The 23,186-nt window shown below is 41.4% G+C and overlaps 2 protein-coding genes across 5 annotated transcripts in view; one reads left to right on the top strand and one right to left on the bottom strand.

Annotated features, from left to right (window-relative positions):
- ATG2B (autophagy related 2B) overlaps positions 1 to 992 on the bottom strand; it is a 79,275-nt gene extending 78,283 nt beyond the window's left edge. Inside the window, exon 1 of one of the 3 annotated variants that reach the window (XM_044933130.2) lies at positions 392 to 992. In XM_044933130.2, the coding sequence (XP_044789065.2) occupies positions 392 to 553 (162 nt within the window). In that variant the 5' untranslated portion in view covers positions 554 to 992. The remainder of the gene's footprint in view (positions 1 to 391) is intronic. The other 2 variants (XM_006076926.4, XM_044933131.2) reach the window with 2 other exon arrangements.
- LOC102392619 (GSK3B interacting protein) lies at positions 416 to 22,818 on the top strand. Of its 2 annotated transcripts, none has more exons than XM_025271332.3 (3): positions 416 to 554; positions 16,128 to 16,386; positions 20,923 to 22,818. In XM_025271332.3, exons 2-3 carry the CDS (start codon positions 16,129 to 16,131, stop codon positions 21,082 to 21,084), a joined length of 420 nt encoding a protein of 139 aa, XP_025127117.1. In that variant the 5' UTR covers positions 416 to 554; position 16,128; the 3' UTR covers positions 21,085 to 22,818. The 2 variants fall into 2 exon arrangements, with proteins under 2 accessions (XP_025127117.1, XP_025127116.1); XM_025271331.3 differs by lacking the exon at positions 416 to 554 and adding an exon at positions 1,115 to 1,227.
- The last annotated feature ends 368 nt before the right edge of the window (positions 22,819 to 23,186 follow it).

Here is a 23,186-nt window from a genome sequence, read left to right as displayed (position 1 = left end):
TCCCACGAAATACGACTTGTCCGCACACAACCCCGAGATCCCTCCTACCCTAAAGGGGCAGCAGAGCACGGGTCACTTCCTTCCACGGACTCCTTTCAGCCAGCCTCACAGACCCCCCACCCCAAACCACGGATTCCACTGATTGCCACAGTGTGGACTCCATTACCTCTGCTAAGTTTCTGGAACACGTGATTTGGAAGGGCAAACTTGCTAGAAACGGACTGAACGACACTTGTTAACACATTTCTCGGAGTCCTACCCTACCTGGAGCCAAACAACACCCAGGGAGGGACGGAACGTCACACGTCCTCGATGACACTGGTTCAGATCGCCCTGAGGAGGAGACTGTGTCCCCCTCCCTCCACCCCGGCTGGCCGCCAGCACCTCTTACCCATTTGTCCAAGGGGACCTGAGCGAGGGACCCGGTGCCCTGGTACAGGTCCAGGCTGAGCTGCTCCAGGCTCAGCTTCTCCTGCAGGAAGTGGCCCAGGTACCTCTGCAGGAGGTACCGACAGGCCCTCTTCTTGATGGACTCCGAAAACGGCCAAGGCATGGTGAGGGCTGGCAGCTGGGCTGGCAGGGCAGCGGGCGGCTCCGGCCTGGGGGTTCCGGCCAGGCTCCGGCTCCAGGCCGCGGCGGGGACAGCGGCGGCGTTGGTGGCGGCGCCTCGGATCCCGGGGCCGGCCTGCCCAGGCCTCGGCGAAGCCTAAGCCCGGGGAGGCCCCTCCATGCCCGTTCGGCGCCGGGCGTCCCTCAGGGCGACCCCATCGCCTGTGCGGCGCCGCTCGCGTTAGGCCTGGGGGGGACAAGTCGCGGAGGAGTCCCCGTTAGCCCCAAGACCGGGGGGGTTTCCGAGGAGGGTCCTTGTCGGCAGTAAAGAAGGGTACAAGAGAGCACGCGGGGAGACGGCAGGGCCTGAGGCCACGGTGAGGCGGACACCTCCACAGCGCCCGTGCGACGAATTTGTTGTCATCCGCGGGGCGCGCGCTCCCGACTCTGGGACGCTCCCGGCGCGGCGCGTGCGCGAGACCCGGACAGCCGGCGCGCCGCCGGGCACAGGCGGAAGTGACGCCACACTGGGGGGCCAGGGAGGCGGGGAAAAGGGCCCGGAAGGGAGCAGTTCCGGCTCCGAGGGGGCGGGGCGAGGGCTGAGAGGGCAGGGGGCGGGGCCGCGGGTCGGTTCCAGACGCCCGGGGAGGGAGGAGACGAAGGACTTGGAGCGCGCAGGTGAGCGGGCTCGGGGCCGGCGGCGGGCGTCCGGCGACCGGCCAACCGAGTGGGAGGGCTTCGGGGATGAGCCGAGGGCCTTCTGAGGGGGACGCAGCGCGGAGGACCAGGCCGTGAGGGGACGGCTTGCAGAAGGGGGTCCTGTGCCCGGGCTGAGGGGGCTCTGGGGACGGCTCTGGCCTGGGCTGTTCCCGCTCACCTTAGACTTGGACGCAGGAAACGGGCGCTCGGAGCGCCGCCGGTTCCCCGGGGAAGGGCTGCAGCCTCTCGGGAGCATCCCTGCCCCCCCTCCCACCCTCCCACCCCCAGTTATTGACCGGTGCCCGTTGTCAGCAAGTTATTCGTCGCCCGCCTCGTCCAGGTATTGTTTTCCGAAGCTTCCTGTTCTCTACCGTCTTGTCTGGTGGCTTGCAGCTTCCAAAGCGCTTTATTCATCCCTCGGTGTGTGCTGCGCCAGCACACACCCCAAAACTTGAGTTTCCGAGGCGTTTGTGGGCAGAACCGCTTTCTCGGATCCATGCCAAAGCCTTCCGACCCCGCGGAGACCTGGGCAAAAGTACTTGTGCTGGTCTGGCAGTCTGCGCAATCGTGTTTCTGCCTTTTAGGAGGCAACTCCTGCAGAGGCGGAGCCGGCTCCCAACTTGGTCCACCCCGAGGAGGCCTGCGTGTGTCGGTCGGTATTCGGTGGCCCGAAAGCCGGTGTCCCGGGTTAGAACCCTGTGCCCGGCGCTTGTTAGCCCGGCGTTTGTTCAGGAAGCTCCTTGAACCGGCCACCGCCCGCCCTGTCTTAGTCCTTGCCAACTTTAAGCATGTTGTTGTTCAGTCGCGTCCGACTCTGCGACCCCATGGACTGCAGCACGCCAGGCCTCCTTGTCCCTCACCATCTCCCGAAGTTTGCCCAAGTTCATGTCCATTGCATCGGTGATGCCATCCACCTTCTCATCCTCTGACGCCCTCTTCTTAAGCGTGTTAGTAATATCTTAACTCCAGAGATTGTTAGGATGCTTAAACGATTTCCGTAGCGTCCCGATTGTTGTTTAGTCGCTCCCGTCCCTCTCTCTTGCTACCCTATGGACTGCAGCACGCCAGGCTTCCCTGTCCATGGGATTCTCCAGGTAGGAATAGTAGAGTGGGTTGCCGTCTCCTCCAGATCTTTCCGACCCAGAGATCGAACCCGCGTTGGCAGGCGGGTTCTTGACCACTGAGCCAAAATAATGGGAAGATACCCATTATTTTGATTTAAATCAGGAACAACAAGGAAAAATGTGGGGTCACGAGCACAGACTCAAGGAAGAACTGGAGGAAGTAAGATGAGCATGTAAAAATGAATGTATGAATTAAGAAACCAGGCTTGATACATGCAGTTTAATCAAGAATAGTAAATTAAACCCTTCTTTCCCTTTGCCAAGTTATGTCTTTATTGGTTATTCAGGTGGGGTAAATGAAATATCCTTTTAAAACTCAAGCAGTCTGGGGGCATTCCTGGTGGTTCAGTGACCAAGATTCCTTGCTCCGGGTGCAGGAGGCCTGGGTTCAATCCCTGGTCAGGAAGCTAAGGTCCCACGTGTGGCAACTAAGACCCAGTGCAGCCAAATAAATAAATATCTTAAAAACTCAAGCAAACTGGATGTTTGTCTTATAACCTGTCAGAGGAAACTAATTGTATAAACTTACTGGAAAGTCTTGTGGGATTGTCACTAAGAAGTTCTAGTTTTCAGAGTGTAAAAAGTTTAATAAGTTATAAATTCTCTTAGAGGCCTGGTTTTGCTTAAATTATTTGGTATTTCAGAATCTATCACTTCAGTAAAAGAGAGCTTAAAAGCTGGGATGGTTGCCTCAAGGCCTGCTTCAGTAAGCGTCAGTAAATGATTGTAAATTTGCCATCACTTTGTTGATTTGTCCTGTCTGTGAGTTAAAAGGATCCTGGTTTCATTAATAAATACCAACTGTGGAAAGAAAAAAAAAAAGATTAGTGAATTAAGAATACTGGTTTAAGATTTTATTTACACATGGATAACTTTCACAATTGCCTTGAAAGTGAAAGAAAGTGAAAGTGAAGTTGCTCAGTCTTGTCCGACTCTTTGCAACCCCATGGACTGTAGCCTACCAGGCTCCTCAGTCCGTGGAATTTTCCAGGCAAAAGTACTGGAGTGGGTTGCCATTTCCATCTCCAGGGGATCTTCCCAGCCCAGGGATTGAACGTGGGTCTCCCACACTGCAGGCAGACAGGATAACTTTCACAATTGCCTTAGAAATACTAATGGAGCCCAGAAATGTTGGCAGGTGGGGAAAGCTCTGGTTTCCCTTCCACAACCATCTTTTCATTTGCGAACCAGTGTGCTTTCCAGTGTGTGTAGGTGCTGGGATTCTAGTCTCCCTGGTTCTCTGTAGATTTGTCCCATGCATTCTTTTCTTGGTAACTTCAGTTCTTTTGTTCTTTAGTTTTAAATGTTTGTTCAGGGTCCACTGAGTTAAAGTCTTCACAATCAGTGATGTGAAAAAGATACAGAGGAATTCAGGGAGCTATGATCTGTAGTGAAGGGGTCATTCCTTTATTCAGTAAATATTTATCGATTGCCTACTGTGTGCCAGGGATTGTTCTAGGTGCTGGGGGGTATAGCAGTGAGCAGATTAAGTCCCTGCCCTCATGGAGTGCTTACATTTTATTGAAGCAGGGGGAAGCAAACAACAAATATATGCAGTAGTAAACGCCATAGAAAAAAATAATATAAAGGAGAGGAGATAGGTTTGCCACTTTTATATAGGGAGTAAGGGAAGGCCTCTCTTGTTTAATAGGTGACATTTTGGCAGAGGCTTAGAGAAAGCTGGGGAGCAAGGTAAGTGATGCCGGGAAGAGTTTTCTGGGCAGGGGGAATAGAGTGCAAGGCCCTATTGCAAGAGATGCTTAGCGAGCTCAAGGAACGTCGGGAGGTAGTGAAGGAAAGAGGAGCAGCTGGAGGCTTGGGGGTGAGGGGGCAGTCTCTATAAGGACTTTGCCTTTTTACTCAGTCAGTGAATGGATTTGAGGAAAGAAGTACAGTAACCTGGCTAAAGTCTTCACAGATTATGCTGACTGCTGTGTTGAGAATAGACTTATATGGAGGTAAGAGGCCCAGAGATGAAAAAGCAAGACCAGTTTGAAAGATATTGCAATGATCGAGGGCATCCCTTGTGGCTCAGCTGGTAAAGAATCTGCCTGCAATGAAGGAGACCTGGGTTCTATCCCAGGGTTGGGAAGATCCCCTGGAGAAGGGAACGGCTGCCCACTCCAGTATTCTGGCCTGGAGACTTCCATGGTCTGTATAAGTCCATGGGGTCGCAAGGAGTTGGACACGACTGAGCGACTTTCACTTTCCGACAGAAGTGACAGTGGCTTGGATGAGAGCTGTAGAAGTGAAGATGGGGAAAAAACAGTTGGATTCTGGATATATTTGAAAGATAAGAAACCGTACTTAAGAATAATTCTAATGCTTCCCATAAAAGCAGAGTAAACAAAATAATACGAAAGTGCAGGAGCCAGCCTGACAGGGAGTCAAGATGTGGGGAGGTTTGAACCAGACTTTTGATGAATGGACAGAGTTTACTTTTTCAAGTTGAAATGTTAAATAATTGATTTCTTTTTGGAATGTAGAATTACATTCAGACTGTCCACAGAATGTGTGAAATTTCAAATATCAGAAAAGGAAAATAAAAACTGGGAGATTTTGTAAAAGCAAACATACTGTCTTCAGAGTGTTAAGTGTGTTGCTGGGTCCATTTTATGCTTCCTAGGAGAAATTCAGCATAAATTATTAAGGTTCAAGATCTGTCGTTAATTCTACCTCTAGCTGAAATAGGGTACAAACTCATCCTAACAGCGTTTTATGTTTTATCAAAGACAAAGAACTATCACAAAATGTTAACAGTTAGTCATTAATTAAGTGAGGGTGATGAAAGTAATTAGCAACCAAACATTGTAATGACAGGTCAGAGGCTACATACCAGAGGCTGAAAGGTCATGACAAAAAAATCATCCTTACAAGGAATCCATGTTAACATGTAAAAGAAAAGAAAAGCTGAGATGATTTTGGCCTTTTAAGACTTGTGCCTGCGGTGACAGGAGTAAGATGGTAGTGTTCCGTGTCACATGCTTCTCAGAGCCACAAGAGGCCAAAGCCATAGCCACTTCACATACTGTAAAGAGCCCTGAAAGTGGAAATGATAGTCCATCAATCGTGTCCGACTCTTTTGTGATCAGGCTCCTCTGTCCGTGGAATTCTCCAAGCAAGAATACTGGAGTGGGTTGCCATTCCCTTCTCCAGGGGATCTTCCCAACCTAGGGATTGAACCCAGATCTCCTGCATTGCAGGCAGATTCTTTACCGAATGAGCTACCAGGGAAGCCCAAAGAGCCCTGAACTTGGAGTCAAAGAGCTTAGGTCACAGGTCAATCTTGGGACATCACGGGTGGTCCAGTAGCTAAAACTCCAAGCTTCCAATGTGGAGGGCCCAGGTATGATCCTGGTCAGAGAGCTAGGTCCCACATGCTGCAACTAGGACTGCGCAGCCAAATAAATTTTTTTTTTTTAAAAAAAAGGTCAGTCTTTCTTCTTTAAAGATATGTAAGTCCTTTTATTTTTAATGTGTAATAGTTAACATAATATTTCTTGCTTACTGTGCCCAGTACCATGCCAAGTGCTTTCCGCATAGTCACTCATTTAGCTCTGTCGGGATCCCTTTAAGGTAGTTGCTCCTGTTGGCTTCATTTTAGGGAGCAGGAATGTGTGACTAGAGGGATTAAGATCTTTCCCCAAGTCTCCAAACAAGTGACAGAGCTGAGATTCCAGCCCTGATCAGTCTGTTCAGAAGAGCCCTTTAACCATCACACCATGTGGCCACTTCTTGTTCACAAGAGGATTTTTGCAGACTGTGATGTGTGAGACAAATAAAAGTACAGTTGACCATTGAGCAACACTGTGGTTAGGGACACCAACCCTCCCAAAATTCAAAATTCACCCATAACTTAAATCAGTTCTCTAAATATACAATTGCACATTCGCCAGTTCACTTAGCACAGATTATGTAGTACTGTGGTATTTATTATTGAAAATAAATCTGCACATAAGTAGACATGTGCAATTCAAACCTGTGTTGTTCAAGGGTCAACTGTGATCATGATTAAGATATTACATTCTAGCCCTCAGCTGACTGTTGTAATGGCAACTGGAAAATCAAACTTTGTTTCAAAATGTAAGTTTCATGTCTGTATACTGCCTTGAAATCATTCTGGCTCTGTTCTTTTATTATGCTGTATATATGACTCTTTCTAGGCCCATTCTTTTGCCATCAAGGAAAAATCTACAGCCTTTTGCTGGCTCTTTGATGCTATAAATTTGTGATGAAACAAAGTCTACTGAATTAAGAAGTGGAGAATAAAGAACTTTGTGATCTTGATATCTTGGTCTTAGATATCTTGATAACTAGTTTCATGAGTTCTCCCCAAACTGCTAACACAGCCCCCAGATTATACCAATGGATGAAGTAAGAGCTGGTTCCTAAATAATTTATGTATGATGTTATAAGGAATCATTTGGAAACTTTATGCAAGGTGATGCAATGTACAGATTAAAATGCCCGTAAGGTATTCCAATTTTTGAAGGTGCTGGCAACAGAATATTGCCCAGAGTCTGGTAGACAGCCAGATTTTAAATGGAAAACAAAGGGGTTTTCTATTTTTCTCTCTATCTCTTTAGATATAAATCTCTTTTAGTTAGAATGTACCTTATATTAAATATAGTACCAATCCTCTGTATAACCTAGAGAGTTATATAAAAACAAAAAGCTAGTTCCCAGTGTTATCTTGGTTTTGGTGGTTACACATTCATTTTTTAGTCTTTTCTTAGAAATCTCATTTAGTTTCTGGTTTTGAAGGAAAGGTTGTTTACGGGGTTATAGTTTGGTTGCTTATTTACAGTTTAAAAAAACTTCTCCAGGAGTGTACTTCTCGTTGCCAGATGGAATTCTGCCTGATTCGTGAGCTGCCTAATTAAATTAAATCTTAGGAGAGAAAAAAAAAATTCTCAAATGAACACTATGTATTTCTTTACCCTCACCATCTTCCTTAATCAGCTGAAGCACTTGGCTTGATTTTTTATTATTTCTAGGTTGTGTATGTGCATCTTTGTTGAAAGTAGGGTGCAGAGTAATTTTATAAATGAGTGTATAAGTGGAAAAATAAGCCATTTTTATCTAAATTACAAGTACTGTGTGTTAGTAATGCTGCAAGTGATACTGATTTAAATTTTTTAATTTCAAAATAAACATCTCAGAGCTCTTTAAATCATTAAATGTTATGTGTTATGGAAAATAAAGGTTAAACTAGCTTTGTTGTTATTGTTTAGTTGCTAAATCTTTCTGTTTGCAACTCCATGGACTGTAGCCTGCCAAGCTCCTCTATCCATGGGATTTCTCAGGCAAGAATCCTGAAGAAGGTTGCCACTGCCTTCTCCAGGGGATCTTCCTGACCCAGGGACTGACCCGTGTCTCCTGCATTGGCAGGCGAATTCATTATGCTGAGCCACCAGGGAAGCCCAACCTAAAGAGGACGTGGCTTGAAACTGCCATTTGCTTTAAAATTAGGCAATTTTGCATCAAACTTCATAATATTGTTACTTTAACAGTGATACGTATTTCCAGAAGTGTCTACCATGTTTATCCTGTAGCTTTTTGCCCCATGTCACGGAGCTAACTTAAGTACTATAGCTTGAGAAGCAGAAAGTACTTTTTCTATGGTTTATTCATCCAGAAAGTATTCATTGAAGACCTGCTTTATGCCAGACACTATGCTCATGATAGTCATACCACAGACCTCCATTTGCCATGAAGTACGATATGTACAGAAAGGAAGCAGGATATAGTGGTTAACTCCACCTTAAGATCAGATAGAGAATCCTAAAATGCATGTGTCAGAGCTGAATTTGGAAGGATTAAAAAGTCTTAAAGCGGTGTTAAAATACAGTTTTTTAAGTAAAATAGTATAGGTCTTATACAAATATGTAGTAAGCATGTGTCAAAAATGTAATTAACTCATTGATGAAACAACAAACAAGATGGTAAAGTTGATTCAAAGTCATATGAGAGAGATGAAAATCAATGAAAGAACTGATGAAATAAGACTGCAGGGACTTCCCTGGAAGTCCAGTGGCTAAGACTCCAAGCTCCTGATGCAGGGGGCCTGGGTTCAATCCCTGGTCAGGGAACTAGATCCCACATGCCACAATTAGGGTTTGCATGCCACACCGAAAACCCAGTACAGCCAAATAAATAAAATTTTAAAAATAAGATTGCAAAATTAGCTCAAAACTGGGTAATAGGATTCTACATCTGGCTAAGATAAAGTGACAGGGACCAGATTTACCCTTCCCCCTGAATCAAAACAGTGGGCAGAAATATGTGAAACAATGGTTTTAAGATTTTGGACGTTAAGCAGCGAAGGACAGTGATGCCTGGAGAGAATGTCTAAGCATGGCCTTGGGAGGAGAAGCCCAGGTAGAACCCAGGGGTCTACTTGAATTGAAGATATGAAGCTAGGAGTGCAGGAAGGCCAGGCAGCTGGGAAACAGTATTAGATGGTAGAGAGCTTCTTAGTGAGTGCCATGGATATGTACAGAGGATCCCCTCCAGTCTGCAGCTAAACACACTGATAACAACTAGGTGTGAAGAAGCTACCCAAAAGAATTAGAGGAATTTTCACAGTTCAAACAGGACCAGCCATAGTTCCAGTTCCTCTCACCCAGAATGAAAAAAAAATGTCATAATTCATAGACCATCAGGTAGAGTACCCAAAAAGGTTTTACCACCACAGTGGGGAAAAAATTAACCAGAGACTAAATCAGTTTTGCTGCTGCTTTAAAAAGCCTAAAAGCAGAACCTGAAAGGATCAAGCTTTTCACAGATAACTGCATCCCAGAGCAATGCTCAATAATATTTATAGGAATAAAAAAATATATCCAGCAAATACCAGGTAAAATCCGTGAAGTCTGGCATCCAGTCAAAAAATATCAGGCGTGTAAAGAGCAGTATGCAACCCATAGCAACTAGAAAAACTATCAGTTGAAACTAACCCAGAAATATCCATGACATTAAAACATTTATTACAATTATTCCATATATTCAAAAAATAGAGAAAAGATTGAACAAATTAAGAAGAGACATGGAAATTGTGTTGTTTTTTAAAAAGGACCCAAGTAGAAGAGATTAGATACTGCCAAAAAAAAAAAAAAAAAAGAGATTAGAAAAGAATGTGAATACATAGCAATAGAAACTGTTCAAAGTGAAACACAAAGAGGAAAAGAGTAAAAAATGAGCACAGATAAAAATAAATTTTTTTAAAAAAATAGAAACTAAGAAGTTAATTCTAAATAAAAGAACAGTTGAAGATATTATAAGTTAAAGATGTATACTGTAAACTCTAAAGCAACCACCAAAAACATTCAAAAGTTAAAAGCCATCAATAGGTTTAAAATAGAATCCTAAAAAGTGATCAGTTCAAAAGTAGAAAAATAAGAAAAGGAAATAAGGTACAGGTAGGACAGATAGAGAACAGCAAAAGAGATAGTAACCACATCAATCATAGTATCATATTAAACATAAATGGTCTAAACAGTCCAATTAAAAGTAGAGTTAGCAGTTTGAAAAAGCAGGACCAAACTCATTGTTGCTTATAGGAAACCTACTTTAAAGACACCACTCTTCCTGTTGTCAAGAGCTTAAAACAGCCGATTATATCAAAATCAAATTCTGTTGTTTTAGGTATTAGCTCCCTCTCAAATTGGGCCATTCACATTTACTACTCCCTTAGCATTTTCCTTGTTGTAGACTACCTAAGTTAGTCTCCTTACAGTTCCTGGCACTCCCTGGATTTTGGTTATGCATTGTTCCCTCTGAAGAATCCTTCACAACTCTCAAGTCTTCTCTGCCTATTAGTATCTCTTCATCTGTGCTCCTTCAAGCCCAGTTTTGACTGACCTCTTTCATGAGTCAAGCTCCATAGTAACTAACAATTATGTAGTAAATCATGGAATGTCAGAGCTCTCAAAAACAGTCAAGAATTTCCTGCTCATTCCCCCTTGTTCTATAAACGAGAAAACCATGAACCCTTTGAGGTTGTATAGCCAGCCCAAGTTTATACATGTTTAGTGGTAAGTTTGTAGTAGAACCAAGGCATATCATTGTGTTCTCTAATTATACATTTCTTATATTATAATTATATTGCATGTATATGGCATTAATATTTGTGTACATATTTGATTGCTTGTCATATATCCCAAATGAGGCTGTAAACTACCAGTGAACATAATTAATCTTCTAAGGCTTAGAAAAATGCTGGATACATAGAGTCTAAATTGACAAGAATAAAAACTAGAAGTAATTCATTAGTTTTTACCATTTGAAACACTGGTGCTTAATTTCCCTCCATAGAATAGCTAAGATAGATTTTCTAACATGCTTGTTTCAAATTTTGCGACTCATATATAAAATAAGCTGAATTTAGTACCTTATGTCTATTGATTTTTTTCAACAATGTCAATCCTAAAGGAAATCAACCCTGAATAGTCATTGGAAGGACTGATACTGAAGCTGAAGCTCCAGTACTTTGGCCACCTGATGCAAAGAGCCGACTCATTGGAAAAGACCCTGGTGCTGGGAAAGACTGAAGGCAGGAGAAGGGGACGACAGAGGATGAGATGGTTGGATGGCATCACTGACTTAATGGACATGAATCTGAGCAAACTCTGGGACATAGTGGACAGAGGAGCCTGGCATGCTGCATTCCATGGGGTCACAGAGTCAGACAGGACTTAGCAACTGAACAACAACAAATTCATTATGTTATCCACAAGTATTCACAGAGGTCTAGTCCTGTGCTACCTGATACAGTAGCCACTGGCTTTTTAAATTTAAATGAATGAAAATTAAATAAAATTTGAAATTCAGTTCCTCAGTCACTCTAGCAAGACTTCAAGTGAGTAGAAGCCATATATGCCTGGTAGCTACTGTGTTGGACAGCACAGGTAAAGAACTCAAAACATAGAAATATGAATTTAAAGAGAAGGTAAAAATATGAAATTTTTGAAATTTTCATATGTAAATATGAAATGTGAAATTTTTTACCTTCTCTTTAAATTCATATTTCTAAGTTTTGATAGGCTAATTGTGGTAGTAAATATAAATAAAAATACATATAATGAGGTACCTGCTCAAAATACTTTTAGTTACTGGGATGCATAATCAAAATATAGAAACCTCTTCTCTAGTGCCCCATCCATAAGGCTCCCTGCTACGCTTCCATGGCTCCTGTCATCACACACTGAGTTCATGCTTTTTGGCTCTGTGTTCACTCTAGAGAGGATCTGGTTGGATGAGCCAGTCACCATCCAAATCAGGTGACTGAATAGAGCTCCTGATTCAGGGCAATTCATAAACCCCTTACCAGCCTCAAAATGTTGCCCTTAAGTAAAACAGGCATCCCCAGTACGTTTCTCTGTGATTATGGTGCTGGAGTTAACAGAATGAAACCTGTGAGTAAGGAACCTTCCCAAAGAAGGCAGTGGACTGGACAAGTACTTCTTTTGAAAGTAACTTATGACTGTTCCGAAAAGGAAAGTTAGAAAATGAAGATTCTTTGCCTACCTGTATACTCCTTTCCCTGCTTATAGGATATGGACAATGATAGGCAGGATAATGACGACCCCCCCCCCCCTCCCCAAAGATGTCCACGTCCTAGTCCCCGGAAACTGTGACTATATTACTTGCTATGACAAGAGGAACTTTGTAGTTCCTTAACCCTAAGCCTTGGAGAAGGCAATGGCAACTCGCTCCAGTACTCTTGCCTGGGAAATCCCGTGGACAGAGAAGCCTGGTAGGCTACAGTCCTTGGGGTCGCTAAGAGTCAGACAGGACTAAGCAACTTCACTTTCACTTTTCACTTTCATGCATTGGAGAAGGAAATGGCAACCCACTCCAGTGTTGTTGCCTGGAGAATCCCAGGAACAGAGCCTGGTGGGCTGCCATCTATGGGGTCACACAGAGTTGGACAGGACTGAAGCGACTTAGCAGCAGCAGCAGCAGCAGCAGCACCAGCCCTAAGCCTCGGATGGGGAAATATGCTGGATGTTCAGCTGGGCCCAATATAAAAGGGAGTACAGGAGAAAATGGAGATATGACCACAGGACCAGAGACTGAAGTGATGTGCTCTGAAAGTGGAGGAAGGGACCATAAGCCAAGAAATGCAGGTGGCTTCTAGAAGCTAGAAAGGCAAGGAAACAGATTCTCCCCCGAAGGCTCCAGAAAGACTGCAGCCCTGCTAACACTTTGATTTTAGATTTCACACTTCCAGAATCCAAAGACAATTTGTATTTTAAGTCACTAAGTTTGTGGTAATTTGTTACAGCAGCAATAGGAAATTAATACACATGTTGATACTCACATTCTACAAAGCTTTCACTAAGCACTTTCTACATAACAGGCACAAAAATATCAGGGTTCCTTTTTTAAAAAATATTTTTAAAAATTTATTTATTGGCTGTGCTGGCTCGTGGTTGCCGAGCAGGCTTTTCTTTAGTTGTGGCGAACAGTGGCTTCTCTCTAGTTGCAGTGCCTGGGTTTCTCATTGTGGTGGCTTCACTGTGCAGCACGGGCTCTAGACACACAGGCTTCAGTAGTTGAGGTGCGTGGACTCAGTAGTTGTGGCTCCTGGGCTCTAGAGCACAGGCTCGGTACTCGTGGCACACGAGCATAGTTGCTCAGTGGCGTGTGGGGGTCTTCCCAGATAAGGGATCAAACCCCAGTCTCTTGCATTGGCAGGCTGATGCTTTACCACTGAGCTACCAGGGAAGCCCAGGGCTCTGTTTTTTGGGGGTTTTTTTAAACCTTTCTGTAAAGCTGTTGAAGAGCTGGGTTATGCGTGCTTTTCATTTGGGGGAGGCTCCTAATTCAGTGTGCTTTCAGTTGCCAGTAAAGTAACAGGAATTTATTGGCTGCATTAACTGAAAAGTGCAAAGACTGGGCAGCACCAGGGCTCTGGCTTCGTTTCTCTGTGCATCTCTTGCCTCTGTTCCCTTCCCATTGTCAGCAGCATCCTCAGATTTCCCTCGTCTTGGGGTGCGTACCAGGAGCAGCCGCGCCCGGGTGCTGCCAACTATTCTGCATGAAAGTGACTGGGAAGATTTCTGTGTGTTAAGTTCAGGACAGTCTTCAAATGGGATTGGGGTCAATCTTGCTCAAATTTCTTGGTTACTCTACTCAGTAGGGGAAGGGGAGGTATTATAATTCCACTTGGAAAATCTGGGTACTATTCGGAAGGGGAAATGATATTGATGAATAATCAAAAGCTTGTCATAACCAACAAAAGATAGTTGTAATAATACCTTAAAATAATGATAGCTTAAAATGTTATTAACTTATATAATGCTTCAGTATGAAAATCTATTGATTTATATGTATCATCGAAAGTTCTGGATATGTCTGCTCTTTTATGCATCATTCAGAAGCATTTCAGAGAAACATCTAAAAGTTACAGTCTTGGGAAAGGTGTCTTTCTCTTTTTTTGCCCCCTTGGTGCTAATTACTCCACAACAGTTTGATGACCTGCTGTACTGGCCTGTGAGGGTTTCCTACATTCTATACTGGAGTCTTCAGCTTTCCGTGTCCTCGTGGTCCTAGCTGCGATGAATTAGACTCTTTAAAAGCTTGGCTGTTGTCAAGCTTTCTCATGTAAACATCTTTTTCATGTAAGTTATTATTTCTGACATCTGTAATTGAGATACTTGATTGCTTGAGCAAAATAAAGATGTCTGGCATTCAGGATGTTGAGAAATTTATAGTAGACAGGCATGTTTCAAAATCTTCAAACCTGACTTTGTGGGGGAAAAAAAAAATGGGCTCATTTCTTATACGTAAAGCCAAATAAAATATTAAGGAATATAATGATTATTTCTAGAGAAGGGAGAGATTTTTAGAAAATCAAATATTTTCACTTTCATATGTAGCAAGTCAATGTGAGATTTCAGTTATCTGACAAATTCCTCTAGCAATAATTGATAAATTTATAATTGTATTGTTAGTGACTAATTCTGTCAAGTGTTGTGGTAAACAAGATAAAGGGCCAGTTACAACATATCATTACTTGAAATAGGGTTGAAGGATTATATTATTTGTGCATTTGCTAAGTAGTTTTTTGAAATAGCTTCATATAGTTTATCATAAACTGTCTTTAGCAAATAGTTTTGACTTTTATAATATGCAAATAACCTGCAGTTTTAGAAACTCTAGTCCCTTAAGAGGTTTGCTAATAATTCAGAGCATTGGCCTGACAGTAGAATCACCCAGAAACTCTGAAAAAATACCCAGAAATATCTCCCAGAGGTTTTGATTCAGTTTCTTTGAGATGGGGTTTCTGCCACAGTTGAGAACCACTAATTTTGAACATTACACAAGTAGAGCACAAGTTGGCAACTTTAGGAAAAGGGATGGAATTTGTAAACTAATAGACAAACAGTACAAATAAATGTTCATAGCAAGTTGAAGAGCCATCCTACAGTTAGGACAGTGGATACTTAATCCATGTAAGAAAAATATCGTAATTTACTTTCATAAAGTCTACTGGTAAAAAGAAATTATATGTTATTCTGAAAAGCTGCTTTTACATTCCAAAGCAGTTTCACATTTATTCACTTTACTTATTCATATATTTCGAATTTTTAACAGTCCTCAACTGTTCCACTAGTCACAGAAGAGAGAGGCAGAAGCAGACTGGCAATAATATTGGATCAAATTAACACAGGAAATAATATTTTTGAAAGTATAATATATGAGCCAATTCAAGCAAACATTAAAAAAAAAAAAAAGTAGTTATTCAATAAGTGGTGTTGGGACAGTAGGCTATCCACTTGGAAAATAAAGCTATACAGAATAAATTCCAGACCAATCAGAGAGTTAACTATAGAGATAGAGAATGAGAATTCAGAAGATGATGATTTAGAGGGCTTTAAAACGTAATCATGGAACGGGGCAGGTTGCTTCTTAGGCAAAACCCCAAATCCAGAAATCACAAAAGGAACTATTGAGAGTGTCCTGTAGTAGGTAAAGACTTAAGCTCTGACTTAAGGCAACTTTAGTTCATTTCCATTTCTGTTTTGTATTTTCACAGCTATATGATCTTGGAACTAAAAATATACCATAAAAAATAACTTTAAATAAAATCTTATAAATACCCTAAAAGTTGTTTAATCAAGGAAATGCATATTCAAACAATGAGACATCATTCTTTGTCTCTCATACTGGCAAATATTAAAAAGAGTCGGAAAGGGTGCCGTGAAAAAGAACTCAGTCCCTCGTACTCTGTTGGTGGAGTATCAATCATGCAGCCTTTTTTGAAGGTGAATCAGCAGTATCTATCGAAGGTTAAAATGAGCATGTACTTTGACTCAGCAATCCAGCTCTAAACATCCTTCACATTTATAAAGAAATAGGTACTAAGATTTTTACATTGGCATTGTTTGAAATAGCTAAAAGCAGTCCAGTTCTAAACATCCTTCACATTCATAAAGAAATAGGTACTAAGATTTTTACACTGGCATTGTTTGAAATAGCTAAAAATTAATATTCTGAATTCTTACCAATATGGGGTTAACCTTTTGGGAAGAAGTGGAGAAGAGATTTTTTTTTTTAACCTATAAGTGTCTGTAGTGGTGCTATGAAAAACTACTGAAAATTGTTTTAGGCAATATTTTCCCTAAAAATTGTTAGCTCATTATGATGTTTTCTAATAAATGGCAGTTGCAAGGCACAACTGCTTTTTAATCAAACATTAATGTGTGAATATCTTTTTTATAAGCCTGTTTCATACCCCGTTTTCTGCAGAATGGAAACAGACTGTAATCCCATGGAGCTGAGCGGCGTGTCAGGATTTGAAGAAGAAGCTGAGCTTAATGGCTTTGAAGGAACTGATATGAAAGACATGAGGCTGGAAGCCGAAGCAGTTGTAAATGATGTTCTCTTTGCTGTTAACACCATGTTTGTCTCAAAAACCCTGCGCTGTGCAGACGATGTGGCCTATATCAACGTGGAAACAAGAGAAAGGAACAGATACTGCCTGGAGCTCACCGAAGCAGGGCTCAGGGTAAGTCCCTTTTCCCTTTAGGAAAAAAAAAAAAAAACATCTTTGCCCACTTGATCCAAAAGGTTCGGGAATCAGGGAATGAGAAAGAGTTTTAGGTGAGAACTTGACACCCAGTAGCTTCCAAGATTTTTTTTTTTTTTTTTAAGAAAGTTTTTTTTTCTCCCCCCTAGGAATTTTTTTTATTAATTCTGAAGTCTTTCAGTCAACATAAGAATGGATTTTTTTTGGGGGGGGGGGGGGGGGGGGAGAACAGATTTGATTCTGAGTATTTTGTTGTAACTGTCTTCCCCCGAATAAACTGATTTCTTATCTCTTGCTAAGTATGTCTACCAGAATTATGCATTCTCTGCACTGGATGAATTTTTCAGTCATTGTGTTGAATCTTTTTCCACCTCCTATAAATATCTCTTCTAAAACAACATACTAGAAGGAATTCCCTGGTGGTCCAGTGGTTAGGACTCCACCCTTTCACTGCTGGGGGCTCGGATTTGATCCCTGGTCAGGGAAGTAAGATCCCACTAGCTGCTCAGCCATACATAGAGAAATAGATAGATCATACTTGACTCTACCATTCACTAGCTGTTAGATCAGAATTAAGTCACAGCAGAATGCTCTGCCTCCAAATTTCCAAGAATAAATTTCCATTTATTACATGTAAGCTTTTCTAGGCAGAACGACCTCTCTGCGTCCTTTAAACCAGAATCCTGACTTTAGAATAATAGAAAGCACTACCTGAGAATAACTTTTTATTTAAAAAAAAAATTTTTTTTTAACCTGTGGAACAAAGGAATGAATATTAGAAATGTCTAGTTTAATGTTGCTGCTGCTGCTGCTGCTAAGTCGCTTCAGTCGTGTCCGACTCTGTGCAACCCCATAGACAGCAGCCCGCCAGGCCCCACTGTCCCTGGGATTCTTCAGGCAAGAACACTGGAGTGGGTTGCCATTTCCTCCTCCAATACTAATGTCTATTTAACTTTACTAATTAACCTTGGGAATTCCCCACACAGTCCTGTGGTTAGGACTCAGTGATTTCATAGCCAAATTCAACCTCTGGTCAGGAACTAAGATCCTGCAAGTCACACAGCACATCCTAAATAAACAAATAGCCTTCGAGCTTGGTCAGAAATCTCTGACTTTTCTGTTTCTAAATCCATTAAGAGTAGTTCTCCCAAAGTTGCACAGGATCATGAAGTAGTAGAGCACATGGTTTAAGCAAGTAAGAATGTCATGTGATACATTAAACAAGCATGTGAATATCTCTTTATTTCACTGGATTCAGTTTCCCTAAGATGTGTGTGAGTCACATGTTCTGTGTATCCCCTGGTGGAGGCTCACTTACGTTGAAAGCCGAGTTGTAACTACTCTCATTTCCCACACAACTGCATCTTGGCTTTGAGAATAATCCTGGAATTAACTAATCTTTATGCTTCTCTTCCTAAATCCCTAAATTTGTACCCCAAACTTGCAGTGTTTAGAAGTGGACCTTAAATAGAAATAGGCAAAGCAAAAGTAGAAATAAATAACCCTAGGTAAATTCATTTTCTCTGACACTGTTTAATTCTGGTAAGGTAGGAAAGGTTTTATTGACAGTTAGAAATCTTTGTGAATTAGTGACCTTGGGTGAGTCAGTCAGCCTGAGTCCCTGCTTCTTTATCTGTAACTTGGAGATTTAAAACAAAAACTGAAAAAAGATTTGGGGGATGTTATGTGAATAAAATTTGCACAGAGATCTGGGTCAGTTATAAAACCTGGCATGTAGGTACTCAAATATTTATTTTTTTCTGTCTGATTCACTTGACATTTATTGAGTAACTGTCCTGTGTCAGAAATTAGACATCAAACCATGTAAATAAGACATGATCCCTGTTCCCAGGAAGACCACAGATATCAGGGATAAGAGAGGAACAAACAAAATTATAGTATGCTGTAGACTGGACTGAGACAGGGCGTGGGTCCACAGTGGTGCAGTTCATCTTAGGTGTCTGCCTCTGCTTTTCATTAGAAACAACAGCACTGCTTCTGTTTCTAGCATAAACATCCATCTCCTATGGCTTGAGTACATGTCATAAAAATTTAGAGTTCGTATGAGGAATTCACAGGCTTTAGTGAAGTCAGCAAAACCGACGTTGATTTTGCCCTACACTGTGCTGGTGAACCAGGGTATAGGTCTTATAATCTTGTTGGAAAAAAAGCTTTAGCTGTGTTTAAAGGAAAAAACAAACAGGAAAAACACACACACAGGATAGCATTGCCTTTTATCTCACAGAATTGAGCAGATAAGTCATGTATTAGTAACAGGAAAGTGGCATTTCAGATAACTAATTATAAACCAGAATTAAAACTGTAAGTAAATTTTAGAATTCTTTATTTAAAAAAAAAAGCCCAAATCACATAAATAATGATAAAAGTATGAACTAATAGGGACGTCCCTCATGGTCCAGTCCACTTGCCAATGCAGGGGACACAGGTTCCATCCCTCATCCAACAGGATTCCTCATGCCATGGGACAACCAAGCCCATGTCCCACAACTACTGAACCAGTGTGCTCCAACTACTGGAGCCCAGGAGCTCTAGAGCCTGTGCTCTGCAACAAGAGAAGCCACCGCAATGAGAAGCCTGCATACTGCAACTGGAGAGTAGCCACCGCTGACTGCAGCTAGAGAAAACACACTTACAGCAGTGAAGACTCAGCACAGTCATACATAAATAATTTTTTAAAATAAGAATAAAAAAGCCCCATGGTATTATAATTATTAATTATAGTAAATATAATTATTATAGTGCCTTTATAAAAGACCCTCAGTATATGTAGAATTATGTAGAAACATGTTTTAGACTATGAAAATGAAGTACTGTTTTTGTATAGCTTTTTCAACTCTTTCTGTATTTTCAGGATCAGTTCAGTTCAGTTGCTCAGTCACGTCCAACTCTTTGTGACCCCATGAATCACAGCACACCAGGCCTCCCTGTCCATTACCAACTCCTGGAGTTCACTCAAACTCATGTCCATCGAGTTGGTGATACCATCCAGCCATCTCATCCTCTGTCATCCCCTTCTCCTCTGCCCCCCATCCCTCCCAGCATCAGAGTCTTTTCCAATGAGTCAACTCTTCGCATGAGGTGGCCAAAGAATTGGATTTTCAGCTTTAGCATCAGTCCTTCCAATAAACACCCAGGATTGATTTCCTTTAGAATGGACTGGTTGTATCTCCTTGCAGTCCAAGGGACTCTCAAGAGTCTTCTCCAACACCACAGTTCAAAAGCATCAATTCGGTGCTCAGCTTTCTTTATGGTCTAACTCTCACATCCATTCATGACCACTGGAAAAACCATAACCTTGACTAGACGGACCTTTGTTGGCAAAGTAATGTCTCTGCTTTTTAATATGCTATCTGAGAAGGCAATGGCACCCCACTCCAGTACTGTTGCCAGGAAAATCCCATGGATGGAGGAGCCTGGTAGGCTGCAGTCCATGGGGTCGCGAAGAGTCAGACACGACTGAGTGACTTCACTTTCACTTTCCACTTCCATGCATTGGAGAAGGAAATGGCAACCCACTCCAGTGTTCTTGCCTGGAGAATCCCATGGACAGAGAAGCCTGGTAGGCTGCAGTCCATGGGGTCGCACAGAGTCAGACATGACTGAAGCGACTTGGCAGCAGGCAGTGGCACCCCACTCCAGTACTCTTGCCTGGAAAATCCCAAGGACAGAGGAGCCTGGTAGGCTGCAGTCCATGGGGTTGCTAAGAGTCAGACATGACTGAGTGACTTCACTTTCACTTTTCACTTTCATGCACTAGAGAAGGAAATGGCAACCCACTCCAGTGTTCTTGCCTGGAGAATCCCAGGGACGGGGGAGCCTGGTGGGCTGCCGTCTATGGGGTCGCACAGAGTCGGACATGATTGAAGCGACTTAACAGCAGCAGCAGCAGCAGGTTGGTCATAACTTTCCTTCCAAGGAGTAAGCGTCTTTTAATTTCATAGCTGCAGTCACCATCTGCAGTGATTTTGGAGCCCAGAAAAATAAAGTCTGACACTGTTTCCCCATCTATTTCCCATGAAGTGATGGGACCAGATGCCATGATCTTAGTTTTCTGAATGTTGAGCTTTAAGCCAATTTTTTCACTCTCCTCTTTCACCTTCATCAAGAGGCATTTTGGTTCCTCTTCTGTCATAAGGGTGGAGTCATCTGCATATCTGAGGTTATTGATATTTCTCCTGGCAATCTTGATTCCAGCTTGTGCTTCTTCCAGCCCAGCGTTTCTCATCATTTTCAGGATCAAGAGTGGGTAAATCAAACCTTTTAATTTTTGAGGAAAAAAATGGTAGAGCATTTTGCTGGTGATGTTCCTTATGTTATAAATTACTTAAATATTATAGGTTGAATGGATATTTAAAATATGTGTATTCTAACTATTGATTGAGAAATGCATAATGTCATTAGAGAACAACCCATGTAAAAACTTGTGTTTTTTTTTTGCTTTCTGTACCAAGATGAAATCTGATTATTTAATTCACTGTTGCATTTTTCTCATAGGTGGTAGGGTATGCTTTCGACCAGGTGGACGATCATTTACAGACTCCCTACCACGAAACAGTTTACTCCCTGTTGGATACGCTCAGCCCTGCGTACCGGGAAGCATTTGGAAATGCGCTCCTTCAAAGACTGGAAGCTTTGAAAAGAGAGGGACAGTCATGACTAAGCTTTTTTCCTGTTAGAGGGGGCTGCTGCTGGTACACAAGGTTGACATACAGCTTGAAACTGCTGCATATGGTCATAGCAGAAAATGCATCTTTGATTTTGTATCTTTTATTTTTTTTTGCTTCACATGTAGGCTTTTGATTGATGATTGATCAGTGAATTGTCTTTCTTAGTTTCTGATTCATTTAGGAAATAGAAATCCTGAGGTCACTGCTGTGACACCATCATTAAGACATTCAGATTTCTTCATGTAGTATCTCTGCATTTCAGAAACCTAAGCAGTATTTCATTAGCTTATTACAGGACTTTGAGGCTGCCAGCGCTCTCTCTTACCTAGGAAATTCTAGATTTGCACAGTAATAGAGGAAGTAAAATGATCTAACTTCAGACTTGGATTCAGCTCGCTAAATCAGGGGTTTACTACTAGCTCAGACTAACTTTGTAGTAATTATCTTGCTACTAGCCTTATTGGAAACAAATTATCAACTAGTTTCCCTGGCACAAATTTTTAAATTCACTGCTTCATTGAATCTATTTATATTATTAATATGGACTGATAAAAATGAGTTCATTATATATTACGTAGCTAGTATTTACATGAAAAACAAGTACTGAAATAGTACTGTATTCCTTGTTTGCAACAGCCAGCCAACGAAGAGGACAAACCGTTAGCAAATGAATGTAACAATTACTTGTTTCCAAGATATTTAAGCACATAAACAAATACAGGAACAGGCTCCATTCTCTTCCTAACAAAAAGCATCTTCAGCGTGTGTGATTTAAAAGAAAGGAGATTCTGATTTCCTAGAAAATGATATTTTGGCCTGTGTTGATTCTTATTATGAATGTTTGTTTACATGATGTAGAGTGTATATTCAGAAAGTATTTTTGCTTCAGCGTTTACTTTCTATGATGTAGTGCTTTGGTATTCCCACAGCACCCCTCCTTCCCAACAGATGTACAGTGTTATGTCTCGATGCAAAATCTACAATGTCACATGAGCGCATTGTATAGGTTTGAAACCAAAGGATGAGTGAAGCATTCAGAGACTTACTATTTGAAAAAGGGAGACTCTGTATTTTATATTTTATTACAGGTACTAATATTTATAATAAACTATACCATGCTGCTACATCTTTTCAAGTACATGTTGAATATTAAGAATTGGGAAGTTGTTTTTTTAATACTAGTCAAAGCAGCAGCTATACAAATGTTGAACTAAAATTCTGCATCTGGACATACCTTCATAATTTGTCATTTGAAGACTTTTATAAATCATTATTAAACAATAGTATTTTAGACTCTTGAAGATCATGTAGACCAGAGCAAGTTTAAAGTTTGGTTTGGGTCATTATTCATTGTCAGAGTTCGTTGGAATGCTTAAATTATGTTTGACAAATGAATATTCATCCTCAGCTTTATTTTCACATGCTTAAGTGTTTGGGTAAGGAAGTCTAACTTCAGCTTGAACTTTCTCATGCTTAATCTCAGGCTAAATGTAAAGGGTATTTCTACAGTTTGAATAAAATTCTGTTTACTAATTTTGAGTGAAGTACGGAGAAAAGTGATTGTACGTTTAAAGTTGAAAGTGTTCATTTTGTGATAAATATTTGATTCCAAGAGCTTCCATTTTTGAATTTGATGTTGTTCCATTTCATTGTGAAGTGATTATTACTATGAAAGAGCAACAGAGAGAGAAGACATTAATAAAACTACAGATATTAAAACCTCCACTAGTTATTAAATCCTTCATTTTATTTAGGTTTTTTAAAGACTTTAACCAGATAAATTAAGCCTTAATTTCACTTCCAAAAGAAAAAGAACCTCCAGATAAGTAACTATTATAAATCAATAAAGAAAAGAAAGAGAATAAGGGCAAATAATATATGATCAACTCAGGAAAATATATAAATGTCCAGTAGCCACTTGAAAGACATTCAATCAAACCAGTAACTCAGGAAAGGAAAATAGGTTTTAGCTATTTGAGTCATTTTATCTAATAATTTAATAATGTGTCAAGTTTAAATTATATCAATAAAGATTTAGTGAAGGACACACAGTTACCTTCTCATGGAGGCTATGTTAGTGAAACCTTTCTG

This window comes from Bubalus bubalis, chromosome 20, assembly GCF_019923935.1.
Source record: "Bubalus bubalis isolate 160015118507 breed Murrah chromosome 20, NDDB_SH_1, whole genome shotgun sequence".
Classification (NCBI taxonomy): domain Eukaryota; kingdom Metazoa; phylum Chordata; class Mammalia; order Artiodactyla; family Bovidae; genus Bubalus; species Bubalus bubalis.
This window is presented reverse-complemented; position numbering and strand designations above follow the sequence as displayed.

Coding starts and splice junctions, on each gene's coding strand:
- LOC102392619 (XM_025271332.3), top strand. CDS start 16,129: ATGGAAACAGACTGTAATCCCATGGAGCTGAGCGGCGTGTCAGGATTT. Junction 16,387..20,922: donor TCACCGAAGCAGGGCTCAGG/GTAAGTCCCTTT, acceptor TTTTTCTCATAG/GTGGTAGGGTATGCTTTCGA.